A 22659-nucleotide genomic window follows, 5' to 3' on the forward strand; every position below is an offset into this window, starting at 1 on the left:
TATCTAATTGGTTTTCAAGTAACTGATTCTTTTGTCGCAAATATTTGTTTTCTAATGTTAACGACCTAATATTCTGCCTACATTTCCTCTTTCTCGGAGTACCCGCAGTCAAACTGGTTGATGTTTGGGTTGATGTTGGAGACATCACAGGGCTAGTATTGCTAGTAGTTGATATCTGAGAATTACTCCTACTTTTCGAGCTCGGTGTCAATTTTAAGAGGCTGAAGTGGCTGATCAGCTGCAAGAAATACACTTTATTTAAACAAGTGCTTTAGCAAAGGATAAGGCAGCTTAGCTTAATTGTTACTTTTTGAATTAAAAAAATAAATACCTAAATCAGCGTTTGCAACAGTTGGAACCAATGGTCTGTCACTTTCTTCAATAGAGGGAACTAAGGCTGGAACTATTATTCTATCATCCAGAATTTGTACTTTTGCAGAATATAGGGGAAGTGCGCTATTCGAATGGTCACTTTTATAGCTGCCTTCAAGTGATGGAAATAAGGTTGGTAAAGCATTAGCTACTAATCTGGTATGAAGATTACTGGAAAACATTCTTTCCTCGATAAATAAAATAACCGTCAACTGCGACGTCATTAAGGGTCTCCTTATAATGCTTATTTAATCCGGTCGAAACCAAAACTCTCCTTAATTCGGATTCTCGATGATGTGCCATGGCAAGGAGTCGGCCGGCATCCCCCAGCCACTCCAACAGATTCCGATCTCCCCCTCCTTCTTCCTTTAACAATGCTGAAATGGCCTTGCCAATAGCAGTCATACCAGCACCTATCCATTTCTGAATATCTGCCAATGTATTATCTCTACTCTTATGCTGATCCGAGAGAGACATCATAATTTCAGGATTTACCTTGGGCGCTGCTACCAACTTGCAATATTCAATGGGCGGATATTTATTAGCTAACATAGCGATCACATCATCCGATAATCCATTTTTTAAAACATTCTCCCACGTCCTTGCCACAGTAGGGTGTATTTTGTCCGATGTTAAGGTTTGCTGATGGCTATCAGCGCCAAGAATGCCCAAAATGGAAGGATCTAGCTGCTCTTCCTCTAAAAAAATAAAAATGTGCTATTTTCCACTAGCGCCATCTTAATTTTTAAGGGATAACAATAGGACGCCATCTATTAGTAGTTAGTAATACCATCAGCATTACAGTATACTGAAATTTAAAAATCCTATTGGTATTTTAAATTTTATGATTTCGGTATTAATAACCGGATCAATAAAAATCTTTGTGATTGTGAGGTTAAGTTAGCATCGCTAGATCCGGTGTCTGACGAGGATGACTCTGAAGACTGCCGTTGCCGCTGCCGCCTTCGCAATTCTTCCAATTTCGCTAATTTTGAGCGAAGATGTTTAATTCTAATTAGTCTTTCCCCGTGTGATAAATCACTTGGTGAAACTGATCTTTTTCTCTTTCCCATTTTTATTCTTATATGCCTAAAACGAAAGACGCGAAACCGATTTAAGTATCTTGACACCTTTGCACAATAAGGAATAATGAAGAAGGGAACCGACGCGCGACGCTAGGGTATGGAGGGCAGGATACGAGAGCTTTCAAAATTGTGGCGACACCTGTGCAATACCGAGTATACTACATAATTATTCTAGAGCGGGAGGCGCAAATAACATTTTTAAATTTAAAAGCAATAAATTGTTTTCTTGACAATTTGAAGAACTTTTTTATAACTAAACTCAATTGTATAACATGATTTTGTAATATTTGTTTTTTAGCAATTAGAATAAAAAATAATTCAGATGCTATTTCTAATTTGAAAGATTATTATTATTTATCAGTTTTTTTCAATTAAATATACAGGTTTTCTAAAAATATCTAATTTACTTATTATTTTGACATACACTAACTTAATCATTTTTTTCTTTCAAGTATTTGTTCTTTTTTAAAAATAAATTAAGATTGATTAAGAACTGATTAAAACTATTTTATTCCAAAAATATAATAACATAAATATATACATATTTAAAAAAATATTTATTACATATAATAAGTACATGTTATTGATAGTATAATACACAAGTTTTTTTTACTAGGTACTATTTATATTTGGCACAATAAGTAGTGGGTTTTGTTTCTGAAAACAATACATTTTTATATTAAGACTTTGCTGCAAATATGTATGGATAATTTATTTACCTTTATATTTTAATGTTCAGATTTTACTGTAGTTTAAGCTATATCAATCAAAGGTATCCTGAATATCTTCCATCCTTTAAATTCTTCGAAACCTTACAGAATGTGTATTTACGAATTATTATATTTATTTTATACAAAGTTTTACTCACTTATAATAGAAATATAAAATACCTTACACATTTGTCCTACGTCAGATAAATTTCTGTAATCTTATATCATTGTTCTGTTAAGATATTCTAAAAAGTATTCGAAAACACCCAAGTTGTGTCTATGCAGGATTTTTTTATCCTAAATCTTAATTTTCAATAAATCTATAAAATAAATGAGTTAACGAAGTTATAAATAGCAAAACAAAAATAAATACCTTTACAAGATCAGTCCTATGCTCTGTGGGAAAATTCCATTCGAGCTATGGGGAAATTCCATCGATTACATTGGTACATTGGTGCCGATTTTCATGTATACGAAGAGAATATGGCCAATATGCTTACTACAATAAGATGTATTGAAGAAAGCATATCAAATCATCAGATTAAGTGGTTATGTAATAAATACTTGGTATTTTTCTATCTCTCACTAAATCACCGTAGCGATTCACACCTAGACATGTAAACACCAACCCAGGCTTGCCGATATGTCCTTGTGCTAGAAGAATAATATAGAGGTCTGTGGTCTAGCAAGACTGACACTTATATCTCATATGATCGAAAAAACGGCGTCCAGTTGGCTTGGAAATGACGATCGATGACATTCCCTATATAATTTTACATATGAAAGACATTGATCATATTGTACCTACCAGGTACCTACCTTTCTCATATATAATATACCCTATGGCTATGCCTTATGATTTTAAAGATGATAAATTGTTTTTGTATTATACGTATATAGCTGTAATTTAAAAGAAATAAATTTCGTAAAACACACGATATACTGAATAGATTCATAATACAATACTTACTAGTTTACTAACTTGCCAGTTTAATGGTACTTAGTTATCAGTTTTTAATCAGTTTTCCTGTGAGTTTGAGATTTCTTTAACCTTAAAGTTCTCATCTCTTTTAAACCATCTCATGCTTAATACATGCCCGTGCTGTTTCCTGAAGAATCAATTTTTGTAAGCTACAACATATAGATATAGTATTTTGGGGTTTGTCTGTAACCGTCCGGATGCATCTGTCAGTTATATCCAATGTGGACATGAAAAAAGTTTTACAAACTCGAACTTTGGCTCCTTCCTGGTCTGACAAATGAAATGCGTTATTATTGCGCCGGGTTAGTGTTTTGTACTGATACTTGGGAACATTGGCCGAGATATTGAATGCAATAAAATTCCTTTTACTTTGCAAATCCGGTAGTCTATAGAAAGAATCGAAGATATGTTGACGAGTGGCATGATCAAATTTTGTAGAGCATTTCAAATGGCATTTTTCAGGACAACCTAGTCCTAGTCTTCTTTGTCGTACAAGTTTTTTGTTTTTACCTAAATACTCTCCTGAATTTCTTAAACGTTTCGCGATATTACTCTTCCAATTTTGTGGATTGGCTTTTATCTTTCTGGATAATTTATTTTTGTCTATTTCCGGTGTCCTTCTTCTTCACTAGATTCTGATAAGTCGTTCTTCGCATCCCTACAATCAGGATCTGTAATGTCATTATCTGATGAAGTCATTTCTTTCTTCTTTTCCCGATCCATTATTTTCTTCTATCTTCTCCTCTACCGGACTTTTCCTTTCTTCTAAAATTACTTCTGAATGGGCGTTATTCTTCATGACATGGCTAGTTTGACTGGTTTCATTGTCAGATGAATTTGAAGTCGAACTCGTTGAGGTGCAAGAACATGACGACGAGGATGATGAAAATGAAGATTTTCGACTTGAATTCAATCTGTTTTCGTCGCTGTTATAATCTAAAAATCAGTGATTTATTATACTGATATCGAAAGAAAATATTTTTTATATTAATACCAGCATGATCATTCGTTTGTTCACAGTGAGCCGTTTCAGTACAGTTTAGAATGTTCACATCATTCTCCATGTTTTCTTTGGGATTTATTGTAGAAGATGATGGTTGACAAGAAACTTCTAGGTTTTCATCGACACAGGTTTCTATAAACATGAACACTTAATAATTCTATAGTAAGTTTAATAGTAAGTGCGTGAATGGGGATCTCCAGGTAACTAGTAGGTTGAGTACCTACTCAATATTATGTATATATATATATAATTTCAATATTATGACAAAAATGATGTTTTGATACGAAATTGTGACCTTTTGAACCCGCAAGTTATAATAAAACTGCTTTTGACTATACCTATAATAATACCTGCAGAATAATTATTTTTCTGTTCAACATTAGCTACTGTTGTCGAGGTTTGTGGTGTTTCATCCTCTGGATATAGGTAAGTTATGGAGAAAAGTGATGATAGTTCATCCGGCGAAATTGATAAATTTCCATTAACACAAGGTTCTAAAAATAAAAATGTTTAGAGTTTTTGTTGGCGCATTTATTGTAATAGAACGAAAACATAAAAGTTAAATAAAATGGTTTGGGGCTCTTCACCTTTTACCGATAAAGGGAATGGCTCGATAAAGTATCACAAATCATTTCAATAGACTTTGAAAATAATACTATACCATTGTTTAAAATATTATGTTCGTTGATTTACGAAGTGCTGCTTTTTTTAATTGCTCCATAAAAAGTGCTCTCTCTGCCATCGTGAGATCTTAATCCTGGCCGTCTCGATGATTCTTAACGTTCTTGATCATAACTTTAAAAAATTTAAAAAGCATAATTGAATAAATTTTTAAGATGATCTAAATCAATGACATTTACCTCAAAATTTGATTAATAAAGACGCATTTCAAAACGAGGAACAGAATTGTGGTCATTCTTTCGAAAATAACGAAGTTTTTTAATTACGACAAAATAATTTAGTCTATTTGTCATGAATATTGGCTTAAGTACGATGGGTTAGTATCAAAGATAAATAATTAAAAAAAAAGATCATATTTTTTTCAAGAAAACAGACATATTACAAAATAAGACAAAAAAGAAACTTACCTTTAACACAAACAACGACGAATTTCGAAATCCGCCACTTTTCTTCATGAAAATATTTAATATTTCACGCCCGAATTCGTAACGCCCGTTCGTGTTTTCATTGTGACATAAATGGAGCAACTAATTTACGTCGATGTCCGCGAGAAACATTGGTATCTTTTGTCTCAAGCGGATACTGACGCTTTCTCTTTCTAGCTTTTTTTCGGCGAATTTCGCTGTAAGTCTTTGTTTACGATAAAATATAGGTGATTTATGATCGTTTTCTGTATTTATCTCAATTTTGGCAAATTTTGAGTTGCGTCGTTATTCTTACAAACCAGCGATATATGACCTATATACAGGGTGGCCCATCGAAAATGTTCCGCAAGGCATAACGGCCAGGGTATTTTTTTTTTCAAAAAATCCAAAAACACGTCAATTTTGTTTGTGAGGGGGACAACTTTTGCCCCAAAAATGATTGCAAAATCTTCAACCCACTAAGCGGGGGTGTCATCCCCCAACTTTTTTTAAATGGGAAGGGGGGTCAAGTCGCGTCGCAATGAAAAGAGCTTTCTATTCTCTATATTTCCCCGCTTCGTTTTTGAAAATCGGTCAAGTCATTGAGGAAATATAAAAGATTGAAATTTGAAAAGTTTATTTAAACATTTATCAGAGTAAATGATAAGGATAAATTCCTTCGACCAATTTGCTGTTTTTTTTCTTATTATTTCTAGATGTTTACGCATTTTTTCACTTGCCACAAGGTTGAATGATCAGGTGCGGTAGTTGCTAGAAAGCTGTTCTGTGACTTGTGCGTTGAAGTTCTTCTCAATATCGTTAAACTGACCCACAATAGAATTTCCAAAAATACCAGCCCACGCGTTCAATTTCGGAGGGTTTTGTGTGTGTACCTCGTGAAAAACCCTGGGGTTGCCCAGTACCGACAGTTGTGCCGACTGAATTTTGTACGGATGGAACTTGGTGTTTTTTTAATATCCTTTATGGACACTTGTACGATTCACGCCGGTCTCATTGGCTAATTTTCTTGTACTCAGCGTACTATCCATGGCAACTTGGCTATCCATGGCAAATTCATTTACTACAGGATTTTCCCTCTGCCTCTTTTTATTAATAACGGAACCAGTTTCGTGAAATTTTGCTACTATCTCGCGAACGATACATTCAGTATTTTTAAAATAGTTCGATTATTTCCACTTTTTATGCAAGTGAGTACAGCATAATTGTTAAAAAGTTTTACGATATTGAGAAGAACTTCAACGCACAAGTCACAGAACAGTTATCTAGCAACTACCGCACCTGATCGATCAACCTTGTGGCAAGTGAAAAAATGCGTAAACATCTAGAAATAATAAGAAAAAACAGCAAATTGGTCGAAGGAATTTATCCTTATCCTTTACTCTGATAAATGTTTAAATAAACTTTTCAAATTTCAATCCTTCATATTTTCTCAAAGACTCGACCGATTTTCAAAAAGCGGGAAAGTATAGAGAATAGAAAGCCCTTTTCATTACGGTACCACTTAACCCCCCTTCCCATTTGAAAAAAATTGGGGGATGACACCCCCGCTTAGAGGGTTGAAGATTTTGCAATCATTTTTGGGGCAAAAGTTGTCCCCCTCACAAACAAAATTGACGTGTTTTAGAATTTTCTGAAAAAAAATTACCCGGCCGTTATGCCTTGCGGAACGTTTTCGATGGGCCACACTGTATAAGAAATAAGTAAACAATTCTGAAAAACATATATGACCTACTAGGAAATAAATAAAATAATTCTGGTAAACATATGACCTACATCTAAAAAATAAAAAAAAATCTGAAAATCATATGACATACATATTGTAAGAAATGTTTTTTTTTGAAAAATATCAACTACATCATGTATATCTAAAAAATAAAATAAAAACTCTGAAAAATATGAAATATATAGAAGAAATAAAAAAATTCTGAACAAATATTAACTATATCTAAAAAATAAAAAAAATCTGAAAATTATATCTATGACATACATAATGTGTAAAAAATATTTTTTTTTGGAAAAATATCAACTACATCATGTACAAATATCTGTACATATATCTAAAAAATAAAATAAAAACTCTGAAAAATATGAAATAAAAAAAAATTTAAATTCTGAAAAAATATTAACTATATCTAACTATATCTAAAAAATAAAAAAAATTCTGAAAAATATACCTAAGATCTTAATCTAAAGAGAAAAACATACTTAGAATCTAAATCAAAAAATAAATAAAATATTTAAGTTATAAATAAAAAAAAAAATTTTTTAATATTTTCAGCTAATTGCCTTATATTCACACTTATATCTGTCATGGCAGCTGCCATATCTTTCATAGCAGTTGCCGACAGATATATATGCGTCTATATTATATTTGTGTCTATATTACCGTAAAGTCCCATAACATTGACCGCTTTTGAACTTTATTTTGCAAAATCTTATTAACCTTAAGCGATAAAAATTAAACAAAATTGGCAATATTAGGGCTATACTTAAGCTAATAGACATATGTAGTCATTATTTCGATATCGTGAACATAGTCCCATTTTTTAAAAAAAAATGCTTGGTGGTCAAAGTTACGACGTTAGAAGGTAACTTTGACCACCCACCTAAAATCTATGACAAGCCAATTTTGCCGTCGCGCAGAGTAACATTGACCGCTAAAAATGTTTTTAAAAAAATGCGTTAGCTATAAAAAATACAAAAATCTGATTTAAAGTGAAAAAAATACAAAATATTTTTATTCATAAAATATCGCTTACAAACAAAACAAATTTCCCTCTTTATTAAATAAAAAGGCACTTAAACTTAACAAATAAAAAACCCTGCCTAGCCTTACGTCTTAAATAAACTAACTAAAAGGGAATTCTTTGGTTTAAACCGTAACACAATCAATGAGGAAAAGAAAGTTAAAAAAATTAACCTAAAAGATTATTTTTTTAAAATACCTATCACTCTATCTTTTGAGTCTTGTTGTGAAGTTCTTCAAAAACTAAATATCGTTTTCTCTCAAGAGGTTTTTTTAATTTTAAGACGATCTGTTTTTTTTCTATGATTGAGTGATCCACAACGTTGGGCCAGAAAAATTTTAAATTTTTGTTTCGCAAAAATGATAATTCTAAAATCGGATCATTCGCAACTACCTTCCCAACATAGTATTTGTTGCTGTTACACTTTGAGGAAGTCTTAAAACTGACAAGTAAGTAATCATCAACCTCTATACACTCATTAATATCTCTATGGTATTCCTCAACGTCAATTTGCATTTCATTTTCTTTACTTAATGCCTTGAATTCACTTGTTTGTTTTAACTGGGTTTCATTTTTTTCGATTGCGTTAGATAATTCTGCCAAAGGCGCTCATCATCAGACGACCATTCTCTTTCTTGTTCCTTTAACTGTTTTTCACAATAAGTCTCCCAATTTTCATCTTCTGAAGAATCCATATAATGTATGTCTTCTTCAGAAACCGAAGATTGGTCGTCACTCTCATTTTTCTTTGATGACTTTTTAGGTCTTTTCTTCGTAGAGACAGTGGAACAAGAAGGCAGTGAAACCTGAGGCGGCTTGTTCAGCAATAAATCCTCTACAGAAATGCTGGCTCCAGCCTGAACATTAACTTTAGATCTGCGTTTTTTTGGGGCGTCACTATTATCGCCGTATCTCATGTTTTTTAACATATCTACTACTATTGAGGAAACCATAGTCGATGCGGGAGTAGAATTCTGGTCGTGATTGTTTTCTTGGGGTAGGCGGTTTAAAACTTCTTTAGAATTAAAAGGACTAATTCCGCATTTTTTAAATCCTGAAATTAGGTTTTGTGAATAATTGTTAGGCGCAACGACCTCTGTTAATTTTTTTAACAAACGTGGAAAGTGATCTTTTTGAATCGTTTGAGAATTTTTCTTTTGCGATTGCTTCCAATTGTCTAAAATCTCTCTCCATCTTCTTTTTAACGGACCATAGAAACCTACATCTAGAGGCTGGGTGAGATGTGTTGCGTTTTTCGGCAAACAAGCAAACGTTATATTGTTCCTCTCAGCTGAACTAAGAACCTCCTGAGTAAAATGACTTGAAAGATTATCTCCCAATAATACTACTCTTCCGTTTATATATTTTTTTACATATGGCACAAAGAGATTTAAAAACCAGTCAGTAAAAATGGTGGCATCGAACCATCCACTTTTACTTCGATTGTAACGAGTGTTCGGCGGCCCTCCTTCCATCCAAGTTAACCATATTTTTTCAGCTTTGTATACAACGTATGGTGGTATTATTTTACCGGCCGCCGATCCACAAAACATGATGGAGACACTAGATTTGGTAGAGTCTCGAATCCTCTCTGGGTACTTAACGCCTTTTTTAAAAATATATTTCTTTGTACCAGGATCGTCAGAGAGGTTCGTTTCATCGTAGTTAAAGATACGATCAGGGCTAATAAAGTCATTATTCTCCGTTAAAGTTATTTGTAAAGCGTCAAAATATGCCTTTATGGTATCTGGTGAAACCTGTGCTTTGGATGTTTTCAGGTTTTGACACATTCTAGATGACAACATATTTTCATGGCGTCTTATGAATTTGGTGCACCATTTTAACGTTGGCAAATTACCCTCTTGGAATTGAGGAACCTTCACACCTTTTCTATTAAGAAACTCGCTGGCTAAATGTTGCAAATCAACTCGGGAAAAAGGATATCCCCATTCACTAACTTTTAAAATGTGTGCTACCATGGCATTTTCTTCTTCCTTTGAAAAAACAAACGGGCGCCCAATTTTACCACAGTGCTGACTTTTTAACCTATTTATTATTGTTCCTTTTGAAATATGAAACTCATTGGCGGCTCTTGTTCTTGAGATTCGTCCTGATTTTATCATGCTCAAAACTTTGTCCAGCAATACTTTATCTTCCCTGTCCTCATAACGCCGATATTTTCTTTTAGGCATGTCTATAAAACCAAAAATAAAACAAAAATCAGAGTGGGAACCAGATTTTCGATTGACGTTATCATAACTTTGACCGTGGAAGTAACTTTGACCGCTGGTCAAAGTTGAGAACAGAAAAAAAAAGGTTATGTTTAAGAAATAAAAATCACCATTATCATAAACAAAAGAATAACAAAATAAAAAAAAGGTGGATTAGACTACTAACATACTAGACTACTTACCGCAAGGAAAGATTTGACTTATGTCTTTTTAGTTTCTCACCCACAATGGAAAGTTTTCGGACTCAAAATTTTCACGTGTTTCTCGTCCAAATATTTAACGGTAACTAGCGTATAATTTCAAGCCGATTTGTGTTGACGGGGCATAACGACATCTATGGGTCATTAAAATAACTATTTGTATACAGAAATGACCAACATTATAGAAGTATGTGATGCTGTGGTGCATTATACCGGTCAGTGATCTTTTGGTCAATGTTAGGTGTCCGGACAAAATTAGGGGAGTTTACGGTACTTAATTTGGCTATAAGCTCATTGTGCATATGTGTCAGTGAGACAAACCTTCTTGTATCCTGGGAAGGGTTGGCAGGACGGCTCCTTTTTGTCGGAGTCCCCTCTGTCTCATCTGGCGTCACACGTTTTCCATTGGGCGGCATTGGTTTAACATTGGGCGTTGGTTCAGCCGTGCAAGTTGGAGTGGGAGTTGGTCTGGCAGTGCCCGTTGGAATGGGTCTGGCAGTGCCTGATGTACTTGCACCCACATTCTACAAGAAACTCATGTACTTAGTCCCACAATAAAAAATGATCAAATACTGATAAATATGCAAAATAGATATTAATTATAACTTACAATTATCAGCCATCAGCCTCTCTTCCAAAGCAGATAGAGGAGAGGCTGGAAGAGTACCACCCCCTGTTCTCTCCATCTCCACCCTCAAAGTAGCAGCTTTGGCTTTCACCTTGCTCTTCCAACGCCCAAATGTCTATTAAAGTCCTTATAAGTATTTTCAGATTGGTTATATAGAAAAAACTTACTTCCTGCCACTTTTCTGTTGTTCGGGCCCCCATTCCTAACAAATGAGATGGTTCGTTAGTTGGGCCCAGATTTTTTTTTGCCGGGCCTAGTCACCATCTGAATGATGGAATTTATTTTTCAATAATACTGAATAATTCTCCATATACTCCAGCATTATTCTCCAGTGTTCACTACTGGTCCTGAAGTCACGTGTTCTAGAAAGATGTAAAAAAGATATAAGTTATCCTATTATATATATATATATATATATATATATATATATATATATATATATATATATATATATATATATATATATATATATATATATATATATATATATATATATATATATATATATATATATATATATATATATATATATATATATTACAGTTGAGGTTTGGAACCTTTGGTGTTACACAGCAGAATAAAAACACTAAATCACCACAATACACCAAAACACTTTTACTTTTACACTGGACGCGCGTTTATATAACCATGTTAGCATCATCAGCTGTCATCAATATATATATATATATATATATATATATATATATATATATATATATATATATATATATATATATATATATATATATATATATATATATATATATATATGTTACTGTAAATGTCCGAATTGCGGTAAAACCTAGGATAAGCACGGTAAACCTAGGATTTACCAAAAACATGTCGTAAAAGCCCGACAACTTTATTTTGCTTCCATTTCGGACTTTTACCGGACCCAAACAGTAAATCTTAGGATTTACCACACCGCACAGTGGTTCCCAGATAGGTCATTACTTAGAAATATTAATTTCAAAATGTTTGCATGAAACTGTTGCTAATACTTTGCTTATATTTCCCTGTAAACGATACATAATAAATAACAAAATGAAGTAAGCCTAGTGTAGCGCTTTTTTTATTAGATATGTCACATTTTTGCTACTGGTATCAAGCTGACATAAACAGTTTTCAGATAACGCCAATTAATTACTTATTTTATTAAAATTGATAAAAGCTGTTGCCTTTTCTGTAATGGACGTTCGAAAAGAATGTAAAAAGAACTGTTTTTTCTTTTTTTCACTTAATTAAACCTAAGTAATATTAGTTTATGGTAATTTATTTCAAGGCAACAAAAATAGTATTTTTACATTTTTGCTTGTCCCTCTTTAAGACTTTTAACTACTTTCCCTTTCAAATCCTCTTAAACGACATTATAATACTTGTTGCTTAAAGTATATTGCATATAAATTAATTGCCACTAGCTGCCGCGAATTGCCGCCGGATCTTATACCGGGTGGTTAAAAATTGACTTTTTGTCTTAAAATAAAAGTAACTTATTTTTTCCTCTTCACTTCATCGCGGACACACTGTATATCAATTTACAATAAAATTGTATTTATAAAATGAAACAACTATCTCTTTTATTTTTTCAACATTTAAAATAAATTTGGCCTCTTCAATATGAAAAAACATGTACATATGTGCAAACATAATCTGTATACCTTTCCGAATAGTTAGAACTTAAAATGCAAATCACACGAACTGAGCCCAATTTTTTTAATTCATATTACACTAAGTTTTTTATATACATCTATTTAGCATTTGTTATCAATTTCTATTAAAAAAGGTGCAGTCAAGCTATATCTAGATATCTAACAGTTATGACCGCGCAGCTAATTAAGGGGAACCACTGTGCACCGCATTGGTAAAAGTACGCATAAGCAAGTGGTAGTAAAAACCAACCAACCCCACCAAATAACCACCTAACCAATGCTTTAACACCCCCCAAATAACCAGGCTAACCAATGCATTAACACCCTCCAAATAACCAGGCTAACCAATGCATTAACACCCTCCAAATAACCACCTAACCAATGCAATAACACCCTCCAAATAACCAGGCTAACCAATGCATTAACACCCCCCAAATAACCAGGCTAACCAATGCATTAACACCCTCCAAATAACCAGGCTAACCAATGCATTAACACCCTCCAAATAACCAGGCTAAACTAATTAGTTAATACTTTTGGTAAATCCTAGGTTTAGCGCGCTTATCCTAGGTTTTACCGCATTTCGGACATTTACAGTAACAAATATAAGATTGATACGTTACAAAAATCGATATCGTGAAACGATAATCGTTAAAATTTCAATGCCTAAGTAAACAAAAACAGAGATGTTCAGAGACATCCTTAATTTGTCGATATTGTTGCTATAAGAAAAATAATTCGTACTTTTACCAATAATGCGGTGTGGTAAATCCTAAGATTTACTGTTTGGGTCCGGTAAAAGTTCGAAATGAAAGCAACATAAAGAAGTTTTCGAGCTTTTACCACTTGTTTTTGGTAAATCCTAGGTTTAGCGCGCTTATCCTAGGTTTTACCGCATTTCGGACATTTACAGTGACATATATAAATAGTATATCAATATTACCCATTATTACTAAAAAATTGAATTAAATATTAATGCACGAACAACAATTTGTAAACAAGCCAATGTAGGTATAATATTATGAGACAAGTTCTCATAATATTTATGTAGTCATCTGGCGTATAAAGCCTCTGATGTCTTTTGAGTTCAGACTCGATGTCACTGAAATCCGCGTCATTGGGAAGAAAACTATGACCCGACATTAAAAAGTTCATAGTTATAGTTTCCAGGTTTGGGGTTCAGTGCAAAATAGATTTAAGTAACAAGGTAATTTTTTTATTCCTATTCTGCCCTCCACATGCATCACTCCAGAATATTAGATGTTTTACAGTTGTTGTCGATAACTGACACTTAACGTGTTTAAGTAAACACGACCCCACTTCTTGCGAGCCGCGACCAGCCTGTCCTTCGACCCATACGTAACAGTATCCTTGATCCGTCTTACCGCTATGAATTCTAGCATTGCTGGCGTTTATAGAACACAATGTTTGTTGGAATGCGAGGTAAAGGTAAAGTTTAAAGAGACCGCCCATGGAAGTTTTTCAAAGCCGTATTAAATACCCTGAACGTTGATACTCCTAAAGTCTTGACGAAAGTATTGCGACAGACGATCTCCTCACCAAGCTTGTATTTTCTGGAAAAGGTCCTTTTAGTGGCATTCCGTCCATATAGTCGTTGCTTCGGGTATTCGATAACTGCGGCGGCAATGAAGTTTGTTTGTGTTTGGTTTGGTTTCGTTGGCTTCTTGTATGCCGATTTCTTGGGGATTCGAGAAGTCTGTTGGTCTGTCACAAAATTCGCTTGAATGTGCTTCAAGTTGTTGATGCAAATCTGGGATATTTACATAACTATCTATTGCAACAAAATTATTGTTACCAGAAGAAACATCCAATAAACCCATTTCTAGCACACCGGTACTTGTAGGACCTCGATATGAAAAATACAAAAGTGTGATCTGTAAAAACCAACCAACCCAACCACGAAATGGGAATTCTATAACTATTTAACTAAAACTTGAACAAAAAATAAACGTGTGTTGCTACAACTAACATTGAATTCCCGGTTTAAGAGTATTATTTGCACCACTTGTTTTGATTGGTTTTATGCCGTAATTCCTTTGCTATTTCTTCAAACATTTTCCTTAGATTCTTTATTTTTAAAGATCCAACCTGCTTCCTGTAATCTTTATATAAATCCAAGAACATGAGTGTTGTATTATGACTCCATTTGAATGACTCTGCTTCATTTTCATGGCATTGGGAAGTTGGTTAGTGTGAAATTATCCATAAAAGGCCAGCTATAAAAGTTTTTGAGTCCTGCAAATTGTCCTCGCCCGGAATAATAAATAAATCCAGGCCAAAATTTTTGATTGTCATTAAAAAATAATCAGTGAAAAAATTACATTAAAGATATTAAAATGTCATAGAATGTTTGAATCCTGAAATCATTACCTGCATTTGAGAAGCAACAGAAATATTTTAATGCTAAAAGTCACATAAAATAATAACATGGATGTACTCACTTATATCTGGCATTACAAACAATTTTTAATTTTTTGTAATGCCAGAAACATCCAGGACAAAAGTTTGTCTACGGTCTATTTATATTGTTTCCATATTTTTAGGTTAATGGCTGCACTAATATCTGAGCATTATTTAGAATGTGATAGAAAAACATTAAAAGAAATTGTCGCTGAGTGTTTCAACCTTAAATGGGAGGATTTATGTGTGATTTGAAAACTACAACGCAATCTCAAAATCAAAATGTGAAAGATGCTATTCTAACCATAGCTAAATTATCTTTTATAAAGTAAGTTCACAGAGTTGATTGACAATGAATTAACTACAAAGAATAATAATTATACCTTACCAGCTGATGACTCAATAAGAAGCGAAAAAGAAGCTTTTCACGAATACTCCTTAACAATCATAACATCATGTAATATTCGAGAAAACTTAAACAGTACTGATGATGAACCAAACCGCTACTTTAACAAACTTTTGCCTTATGTTTCATTGTGGGCTAGCGTCATTTCTAAGGGGCAGCGCGGTTCAGTTTTAGGTCCAATCCAGTGGAAAGATGGTTCGGTATATTGAAAAATGAGACTCTGGATGGACTTGCAAACCAAAAATGCAGCCGAGTTTAGAGTCACAAAAGAAGCGTCTTTTGATATAAAAAATAAAAGATGTACTAAATCATCCACAGTAAGTGGCGATGATCTTAACCAAGATTTCTCTAGAAACGTGGGATAAAAAAAATAAAAATATACAAGTTAGTAATTTTAGTGGCAATGAACTTAAAAAAGTTGTGAAATTTCAAAACCTAGAGGAGAAACTTCATTTTGAAAATGTTTTCTGCATATATTGTTGGCATTATAATGACGAAAACTGTGAAGGACCAATTGCTTGGCTCGGCTGCGATCAGTGTAGTAACTGGATATACAGTACATGTTACGGAAAAGATTGGCTTGTCTACAACTTCAGATAAGTTTTTATGCTCAAAATGCATAGATAAATCTACAATTTACAGGAATTTTATTATTTCTCATTATGAAAAAAGCTCTACAGAAATCGAAGAACTTGAAAAGACAACTAGGAGTCAGAGAACCAACGAAACCTGGAGAAATGAACGAAGTTTCAGGATAACTGCTTCTCATTTTGGTTTAATTTTCAAAGCTCGGACCGAAAAAAGGTTGTGTATACTGACGAAAAATATTATTCATCCAAAATCGCTAGAAAATATTCCAGCAGTTAGGTATCGGATTGACGCCGAAGAGAAAGCCTTAAAGAAATATGAACTTCTGTCCGCAATAAAATGTCAGAAGTCTGGGTTGTGTGTCCATACGAAGTGTCAATATTTTGCTGGTTCTCCAGATGCACTTGTAGGCTCAGAGCGTACCTTGGAAATTAAATGTCCATTCCTGATTAGAAATGAAGACCCGTTTGAAGCAATTCAATCAGAAAAACTACACTATTTTGACAGCAACGGCAGATTGAGAATAAACAGTGATTACCTCTTCCAAATACAGGGTCTACTAGAAATTACAAATAGGGAGTGGTGCGATCTGTTTATTTTCACCAATCGTGGAACTTATTTGCAAAGGATTTTTAGAAAAAAGGAGTTTTGGAAACATATATTTCCCAAATTAAAATCTTTCTTTTTTTCCTTCATGGTGCTTTCACTTGTTGCAAATAAGATAGAATAATAAAAAACCTATAAAATGGTCAACGGAAACCGAAATCAAAATTTCACGTAACGGTTTGGTTGAAGATCCTAATTTTTATTTGAAAGAAATCAATAGAATCGCTTATATAGGGTTTTATTCGCATACAAGTTGCGATATTAAAGAACTAACCAACGATGACTTGTTAATAAATAATAATCATTTCTGTTTAGCCATAGCTGATTTCCAGAACTACGAATTTGTGTTCCTGGATCCATTCGGAAATGAACAGACCTCCAGTCTCACACAAAAAGTATTCAAAAACTTGTTAAACTTTTTAAACAAGTACAAGTCTATAAACACGAATGATCATTTTATAACTCTCGAATGGAGATTAAAATTGGAAACGCACGTGTTGCAAAGTGACCAATACAACTGTGACATTTTTATCATTCGCTACTTTCTACAAATTTATGAAAATAAATCTCTAGATGAATACCTTAATTCCAATGAATTGAGGCAAAATCTGTTGACTTCGTTATAGATCGCTATTTTGCTATAGATCGGATTATGTAGGAGACAAATGTCTTTATTGCTCGCGACCTGAACATGACAAGATGAAAATCATAACGTGCAACTCATGCAAAAGATTCGCACATGCTCAAGAACCGGGTTAGTATGATTTAAATCATGATTTAAATCGTGATTTAAATCAAGTGATTTTTAAAATTTTAATCATGTGATTTAAATAAAAAAGAATAATTTTATTGAAACTTTATAATAAATAGAAAAATACTGTAGAAAACTATAAAACATATTTCTATAACAGCTATAACAGTTATAATAACAGAAAAATATCTATTCATCAATTTAATTGTTGGACCGATTTTTGTAAGTAATTTCGTGTGAATCCATTAGACCGCTAAACGCAGGGAATTATTTAAAATTTATGTATAAGTGACAAAAAATCGCTGTTCAAATACATATTATTTGTAAAGTCTAGTGCAGAACTAGGTTCTTCTAATATAGAGACTATGTATTCATTCCTGAGAATCTATAATCGTCAGAAAATATGTTGTTTTATTTTTTGTTGAAACGGTTTTATGTTACCAAATTCCTATCGATATTTTGATCTGCAGTAAGTACTTTACACTTTGACATTAGATAATACATACTAATTTCATTCTCGACTTAAGACTAACCGAACAGTAGTGTATTGTTTTATAAGGAGTAAAAATTATACTTTTTTTGACGATACTGTACCTTTGAAAGGCCATAGTAAGCTATTCCTACGTTACACGGAGGCACAAAAAGTACATTTTTACTCCGAGTAGAACATAATATTTTTTTAAAACATTAAAAATAATTTTTTAATCAATTTCAAACATTGCAAATAATATAAACAGTTATCGAGCAACAATTTGTACACTGGTTGAATTCGACACTTGATCAATCATCAATTTAATAAGATATTTTTGTACTTTTGTGCTTAGACGTAACAGTTATTTACCTTTATGCTTAGACGTTAAAATGACAAAAAATAATACGTTTGAAAAAAAAATCCTCTTTGATCTAAAGCGGGCGATTTTTGGCGGAATATATTGGTGACCGATTGGAAGACACGCGCCGTAGAATTGTTAATGTTACCGGTATCGGGCAGAGTTATAAACATTTAACTGGTCATGTGGAAATTCGATTTAAATATTGTTTTGAATTAAAATCAAAAAAATCTGATTTTTTTTGGTATTTTAAAAAAAATCATGATTTTTTCCAACCCTGCCCAAGAAGGATGTGCAACAGCGAACGAGTTTGCCTACGGGATTTGCGACCTATGCAAACATTATTAAAAATCTATTGTTAAAATGAGTACTGTTTGAAACGTGATTAAAAAGTGATTTCTTTTCTATTGAATTGGGCCTATAGTGACTTACCTGATTCAATAAAAAACATTAACAGGCTTCTGACGACGTACTTTTGAATTTGGCTGAAATATGTGAAAAAAACTTAAGCCCTTTTAAAGACATAATCGATTCTGTTACAACCCCTGAAAATCCCCATGAAACTGTGAGTATTGAATCTGAAGATGTTAACTTGATCCATCTCTTACATACAGATAATGCAACCAATGGTAATGAAGATTTACCGTTAAATGACGTGACTGACAATAATACACAATTTGATGTACCCAATAATAATAATAGAGCCGTTGAAGATTTATTAGATAGTATTGCAGTTGTTGCCTCCAATCGTCCTCCAAAGAAAAAGAGGAAGAACGTGAAGAAAAGACTTTGTAAACCAGAAACATGGAAGATTAATCGAAGACAGAAAATGTGTCAGTCTGGAATAGAATACAGTTTCAGCTAAAAAAGTGGTTAATAAAAAAATTGCCTGGGAGCACGTAAATTTTCTTGTGGAAAAAAAATTGGGGAAACATAATATTTTTTTAATAATAAATAATACAGCGTATAGAATCAGAAAACACACCCAAGAAAAATATGAGAGGGAAAACTGGAAGCAGAAAAATTAATGACGAAACAAAAAATAATGTTATGGGTCATATATCAAAGTTTCCGGTTATTGGGTCCCATTATTGCCGCGCTATACTAGTTCAAATAAGAAGTTTTTAGAAGCTACTTTGTCGATTTCAAAAATGTATGACTTATACTTAGAACACTGCAATGAAAACAATATAGCTAACCCAGTGAAACTATTTATGTGCAGACATATCTTTAACACAAATTTCAAATTTTCTTTTCATAAACCAAAAAAAGATGTGTGCGAAAGATGTTCACGGCGTTATCTAAGAAAGAAAGAAAATAACCTGGATAAAAAAGAAGAGGAAGAAATGATGCAGCACATGGCTGAAAAAACAGCAATGAGGACAGAAAAAGATCAAGACAAGAAGAGTGGAGTTCCAGTACTATGTTTTGATCTAGAGAATGACTTGTCCCAGAAGTTATGTTGGAAATCATTTTTATTTACCCAAACTCAGTATGTACAATCTTACAGCTCACCTTTCTTCGACCAATACAGTTTATTGTGCAATTTGGATCGAGAACATGCAGGGTAGAACTGATAACTGCTCAGCCAGTGCTTTTCGAAAAATTGGTTTGGAAAAAGGTTTTGGAGGATAACAACATAGAACATCTTGTAACTTGGAGCGATAGCTGTATCCCCCAGAATAGAAATTCGTTTATATCGTTTTGTGTATTGGACATACTTAGACAGAATCCAGATTTACAAAGCTTGACAATGATATTTTTTTACAACGTTTTGTATGTTTTACAAACTTTAACACATCAAAAAAATCCTGATTGCATAATTTCAAATTTTTTGTTTTTAAAATAACGTATATGAATATTTTAAATTCAATAAATGAAGTAAAAAAAAACTAAGTTATTAATTGCAAACTGTACAAAATTTTAAGTGTCTCCTGTAAAATTTTGTATTCAGGACTTACGATATTTGCCGATTAAGCCGACGATATTCTATTTTTTAATACAAACATATATTTAGTAGTATAATAGGTACTTCAAAAAATCAAAAGTCAATATCTGAATTCCGTGAGAAAGAGGATGACAAATTATTACTAGGTACTGCTAGATTGTGTCTCATTAGAATCAGGAGACAGGAAAGGTGAAGATGTGATGTTAGTAGATATGGTAAACTCGATGGAATCATTTGATGATGTTGACTGGAGACCCTGGGTAGCAGTGGAGTGTATGAAACCTCCGAAGAGGGATATTGCTGAGAGCTCTGCATTGGATAGTTGTAGGGGTACTGTTGTGTGTGTTGTTGAGAGTATGGAGGAGCATAAAGCTGCAGCTAGTGAGGTTGGGTTATTGGAATAAAGACATTGTTCTGAATGTTTTTAATCGCATGCAGAACTTCCATCTGAAAATCTACAATCTGGTTGTCAGTGAACTTTTGAACAGAAGAAAGGATGCCCTTAAAAAATTGCATATGACGATCCTCTTGGTCTCCTGCCTCCATCGATTTAAGCATCCTTAGTTCAAATTCGTTGAGGGTTCGCTTCCTCTTCCTCGTTGACTTGCACAGATGTAATCTTCACGGTAGGGATTTTTGCAGATGAAGTCTGCTCAGTTGCATCTGGAGTCGTCGTCTGCTGCTGACTGGAGTTCTTCAGTCTGCTGCTGACTTTCTGCCTCGTCTGTGTGGACATAGGCCATGCTGGAATATGCTAACCGGTGATATTACCCTTGCTCTAGAAAACTTAATTGTTCGTGATACAAATACTTTCACAGTTTTGACGCAGCAGCTCCTGATTTTTTCGAGTTTTTATCTCGGTTCCTTCCATTTAAGCCTCTTATATTATTCCACCTTTTAACAATGAGTTGACCTGTAACAAAAAAATATTCAACAATAATACTAGACTTGAATTTTTGATTTTCAATTTATTGTTTAGTTTTTTTTACTCTCAGGTACCTGGCTAGTGGATGTAGCTTCACAGATCTGTATTATAGCTATCGATTGGGAATTTCTACAATTACAAAAATTGTTCAAGGGGTCTGTGACATTCTTTGGTCGTGTTTAGTTGAAGAATTTATTCCTAAACTTACGAAAGAACGTTGCGAGTCAGTTGCTGCTGGATTCGAAAAATGAGCAAATTTTTTCCACTGCATTGGCGCGGTGGACGGGAAACACATTAGAATTGTAAAACCCGGGTTTAGTGGTTCCTTATACTATAATTATAAGTCCTATTTCTCCGTTGTGTTGGTGGCAGTTGCTGACTCAAATTATCGATTCATTTATGTTAATGTAAGTGCCTATGTGAGTGTGATTCCAGTATTTTCAAAGAAGGTACTTTGTGGAAGACTATACAAGAAAAGTCCTTGGAATTGCTACCTGCAAAGCGTTTACCTGGTTCTGAAGCTCCAAACGTACCTTATTTTCTCAAAGGCGACGAAGCTTTTGGATTAAATACTAATTTACTGCAGCCTTTTGGAGGAAAGGAACTTTCACAGAAGAAAAGAATTTTCCACTACCGCCTCAGTCGAGCCAGGAGATATGTTAAGTGTTCCTTTGGTATACTGACAAACAAATGGAGAATTTTGCATAGGCCTTTGAATGTTAATACAGATTTTGCCGTTAGTATTGTTAAACCTTGTGCTTCACAATTTCGTGAGGGAAAGAGATGGCTATAACTTTGAGGATAGGGTCAATGTGGGTAATTGGAGATGCTTTTGAAGTTTATATGTTTTTATACACAAAAAAATGTATATTTAATTAATTATTGCTCGCAAGTGGGTCGTAAAGAGATTTATAAGCGTTTTTCCAATATATTTTTGTTTAAAATATTATTTAAAAGAGGGTCTTTTAAATAATATTTTATATAAGAAAGCTAAGAAAAATATGGTGTTTTTATTTACCCCAAAAAAATGAATAAATCGGGAAGTCGGGGGCAATTGAGAACAAGTTTGTTGTTTGTTGTTTTTATGCTATTAAAATAAAGAAATACTGGCGGGGGTAGATCGAAACATTCTAAAAATATTCTTTTATAGGAAGCTTACATAGTTGATTCGTTTCCATTTACCCCTGTGTTGTATTGTCTCATAAAACAGAACATTGGTTTATTGAAAATGTGAACATATTCTACCTAAGGTAGAAACAACGTTTTAAGTGACAAAGTCTAAGGCTAAAACTAAGGCTAAACACAGTACTGAAAGGCTTTGGAAACATTGCAAAAATAAAATTATAAAAAAAACACCTAGACCCTTTCAAAAATATCGAGGGGCTTGGAAAATTTGTAGTAAACTCGTTCTCCCTTCATTACAATGATAGGGTCGGGAGTAATTCCAATTATTTGGTCAATTCTTTCAAAC

At 33.4% G+C, this 22659-nt stretch overlaps 1 protein-coding gene and 2 long non-coding RNA genes across 3 annotated transcripts; all 3 read right to left on the reverse strand.

The window, feature by feature from the left end:
• Nucleotides 1–2195: 2195 nt before the first annotated feature.
• LOC115887095 lies at nt 2196–2842 on the reverse strand. Its single transcript, XR_004051004.1, has 3 exons — nt 2732–2842; nt 2541–2666; nt 2196–2487 (listed from the first exon to the last, which is right to left on the reverse strand). It is a non-coding gene; the product is annotated as an uncharacterized LOC115887095 (long non-coding RNA).
• Nucleotides 2843–2914: 72 nt separating this feature from the next.
• LOC115887056 lies at nt 2915–4658 on the reverse strand. Its single transcript, XR_004050992.1, has 4 exons — nt 4503–4658; nt 4144–4284; nt 3138–4085; nt 2915–3067 (listed from the first exon to the last, which is right to left on the reverse strand). It is a non-coding gene; the product is annotated as an uncharacterized LOC115887056 (long non-coding RNA).
• Nucleotides 4659–8562: 3904 nt separating this feature from the next.
• LOC115887029 (tigger transposable element-derived protein 7-like) lies at nt 8563–10197 on the reverse strand. The gene has a single exon (XM_030906352.1). The coding sequence runs from the start codon at nt 10195–10197 to the stop codon at nt 8563–8565; it is 1635 nt and encodes a 544-aa protein (XP_030762212.1).
• Nucleotides 10198–22659: the final 12462 nt, after the last annotated feature.

The sequence above is a fragment of the Sitophilus oryzae genome, unplaced genomic scaffold, assembly GCF_002938485.1.
Source record: "Sitophilus oryzae breed Bouriz unplaced genomic scaffold, Soryzae_2.0 scaffold_551_pilon_pilon, whole genome shotgun sequence".
Classification (NCBI taxonomy): domain Eukaryota; kingdom Metazoa; phylum Arthropoda; class Insecta; order Coleoptera; family Curculionidae; genus Sitophilus; species Sitophilus oryzae.

Excerpts from the sequence above, each read along its gene's own strand:
- LOC115887029 (XM_030906352.1), bottom strand. The coding sequence starts at position 10,197 with ATGCCTAAAAGAAAATATCGGCGTTATGAGGACAGGGAAGATAAAGTA.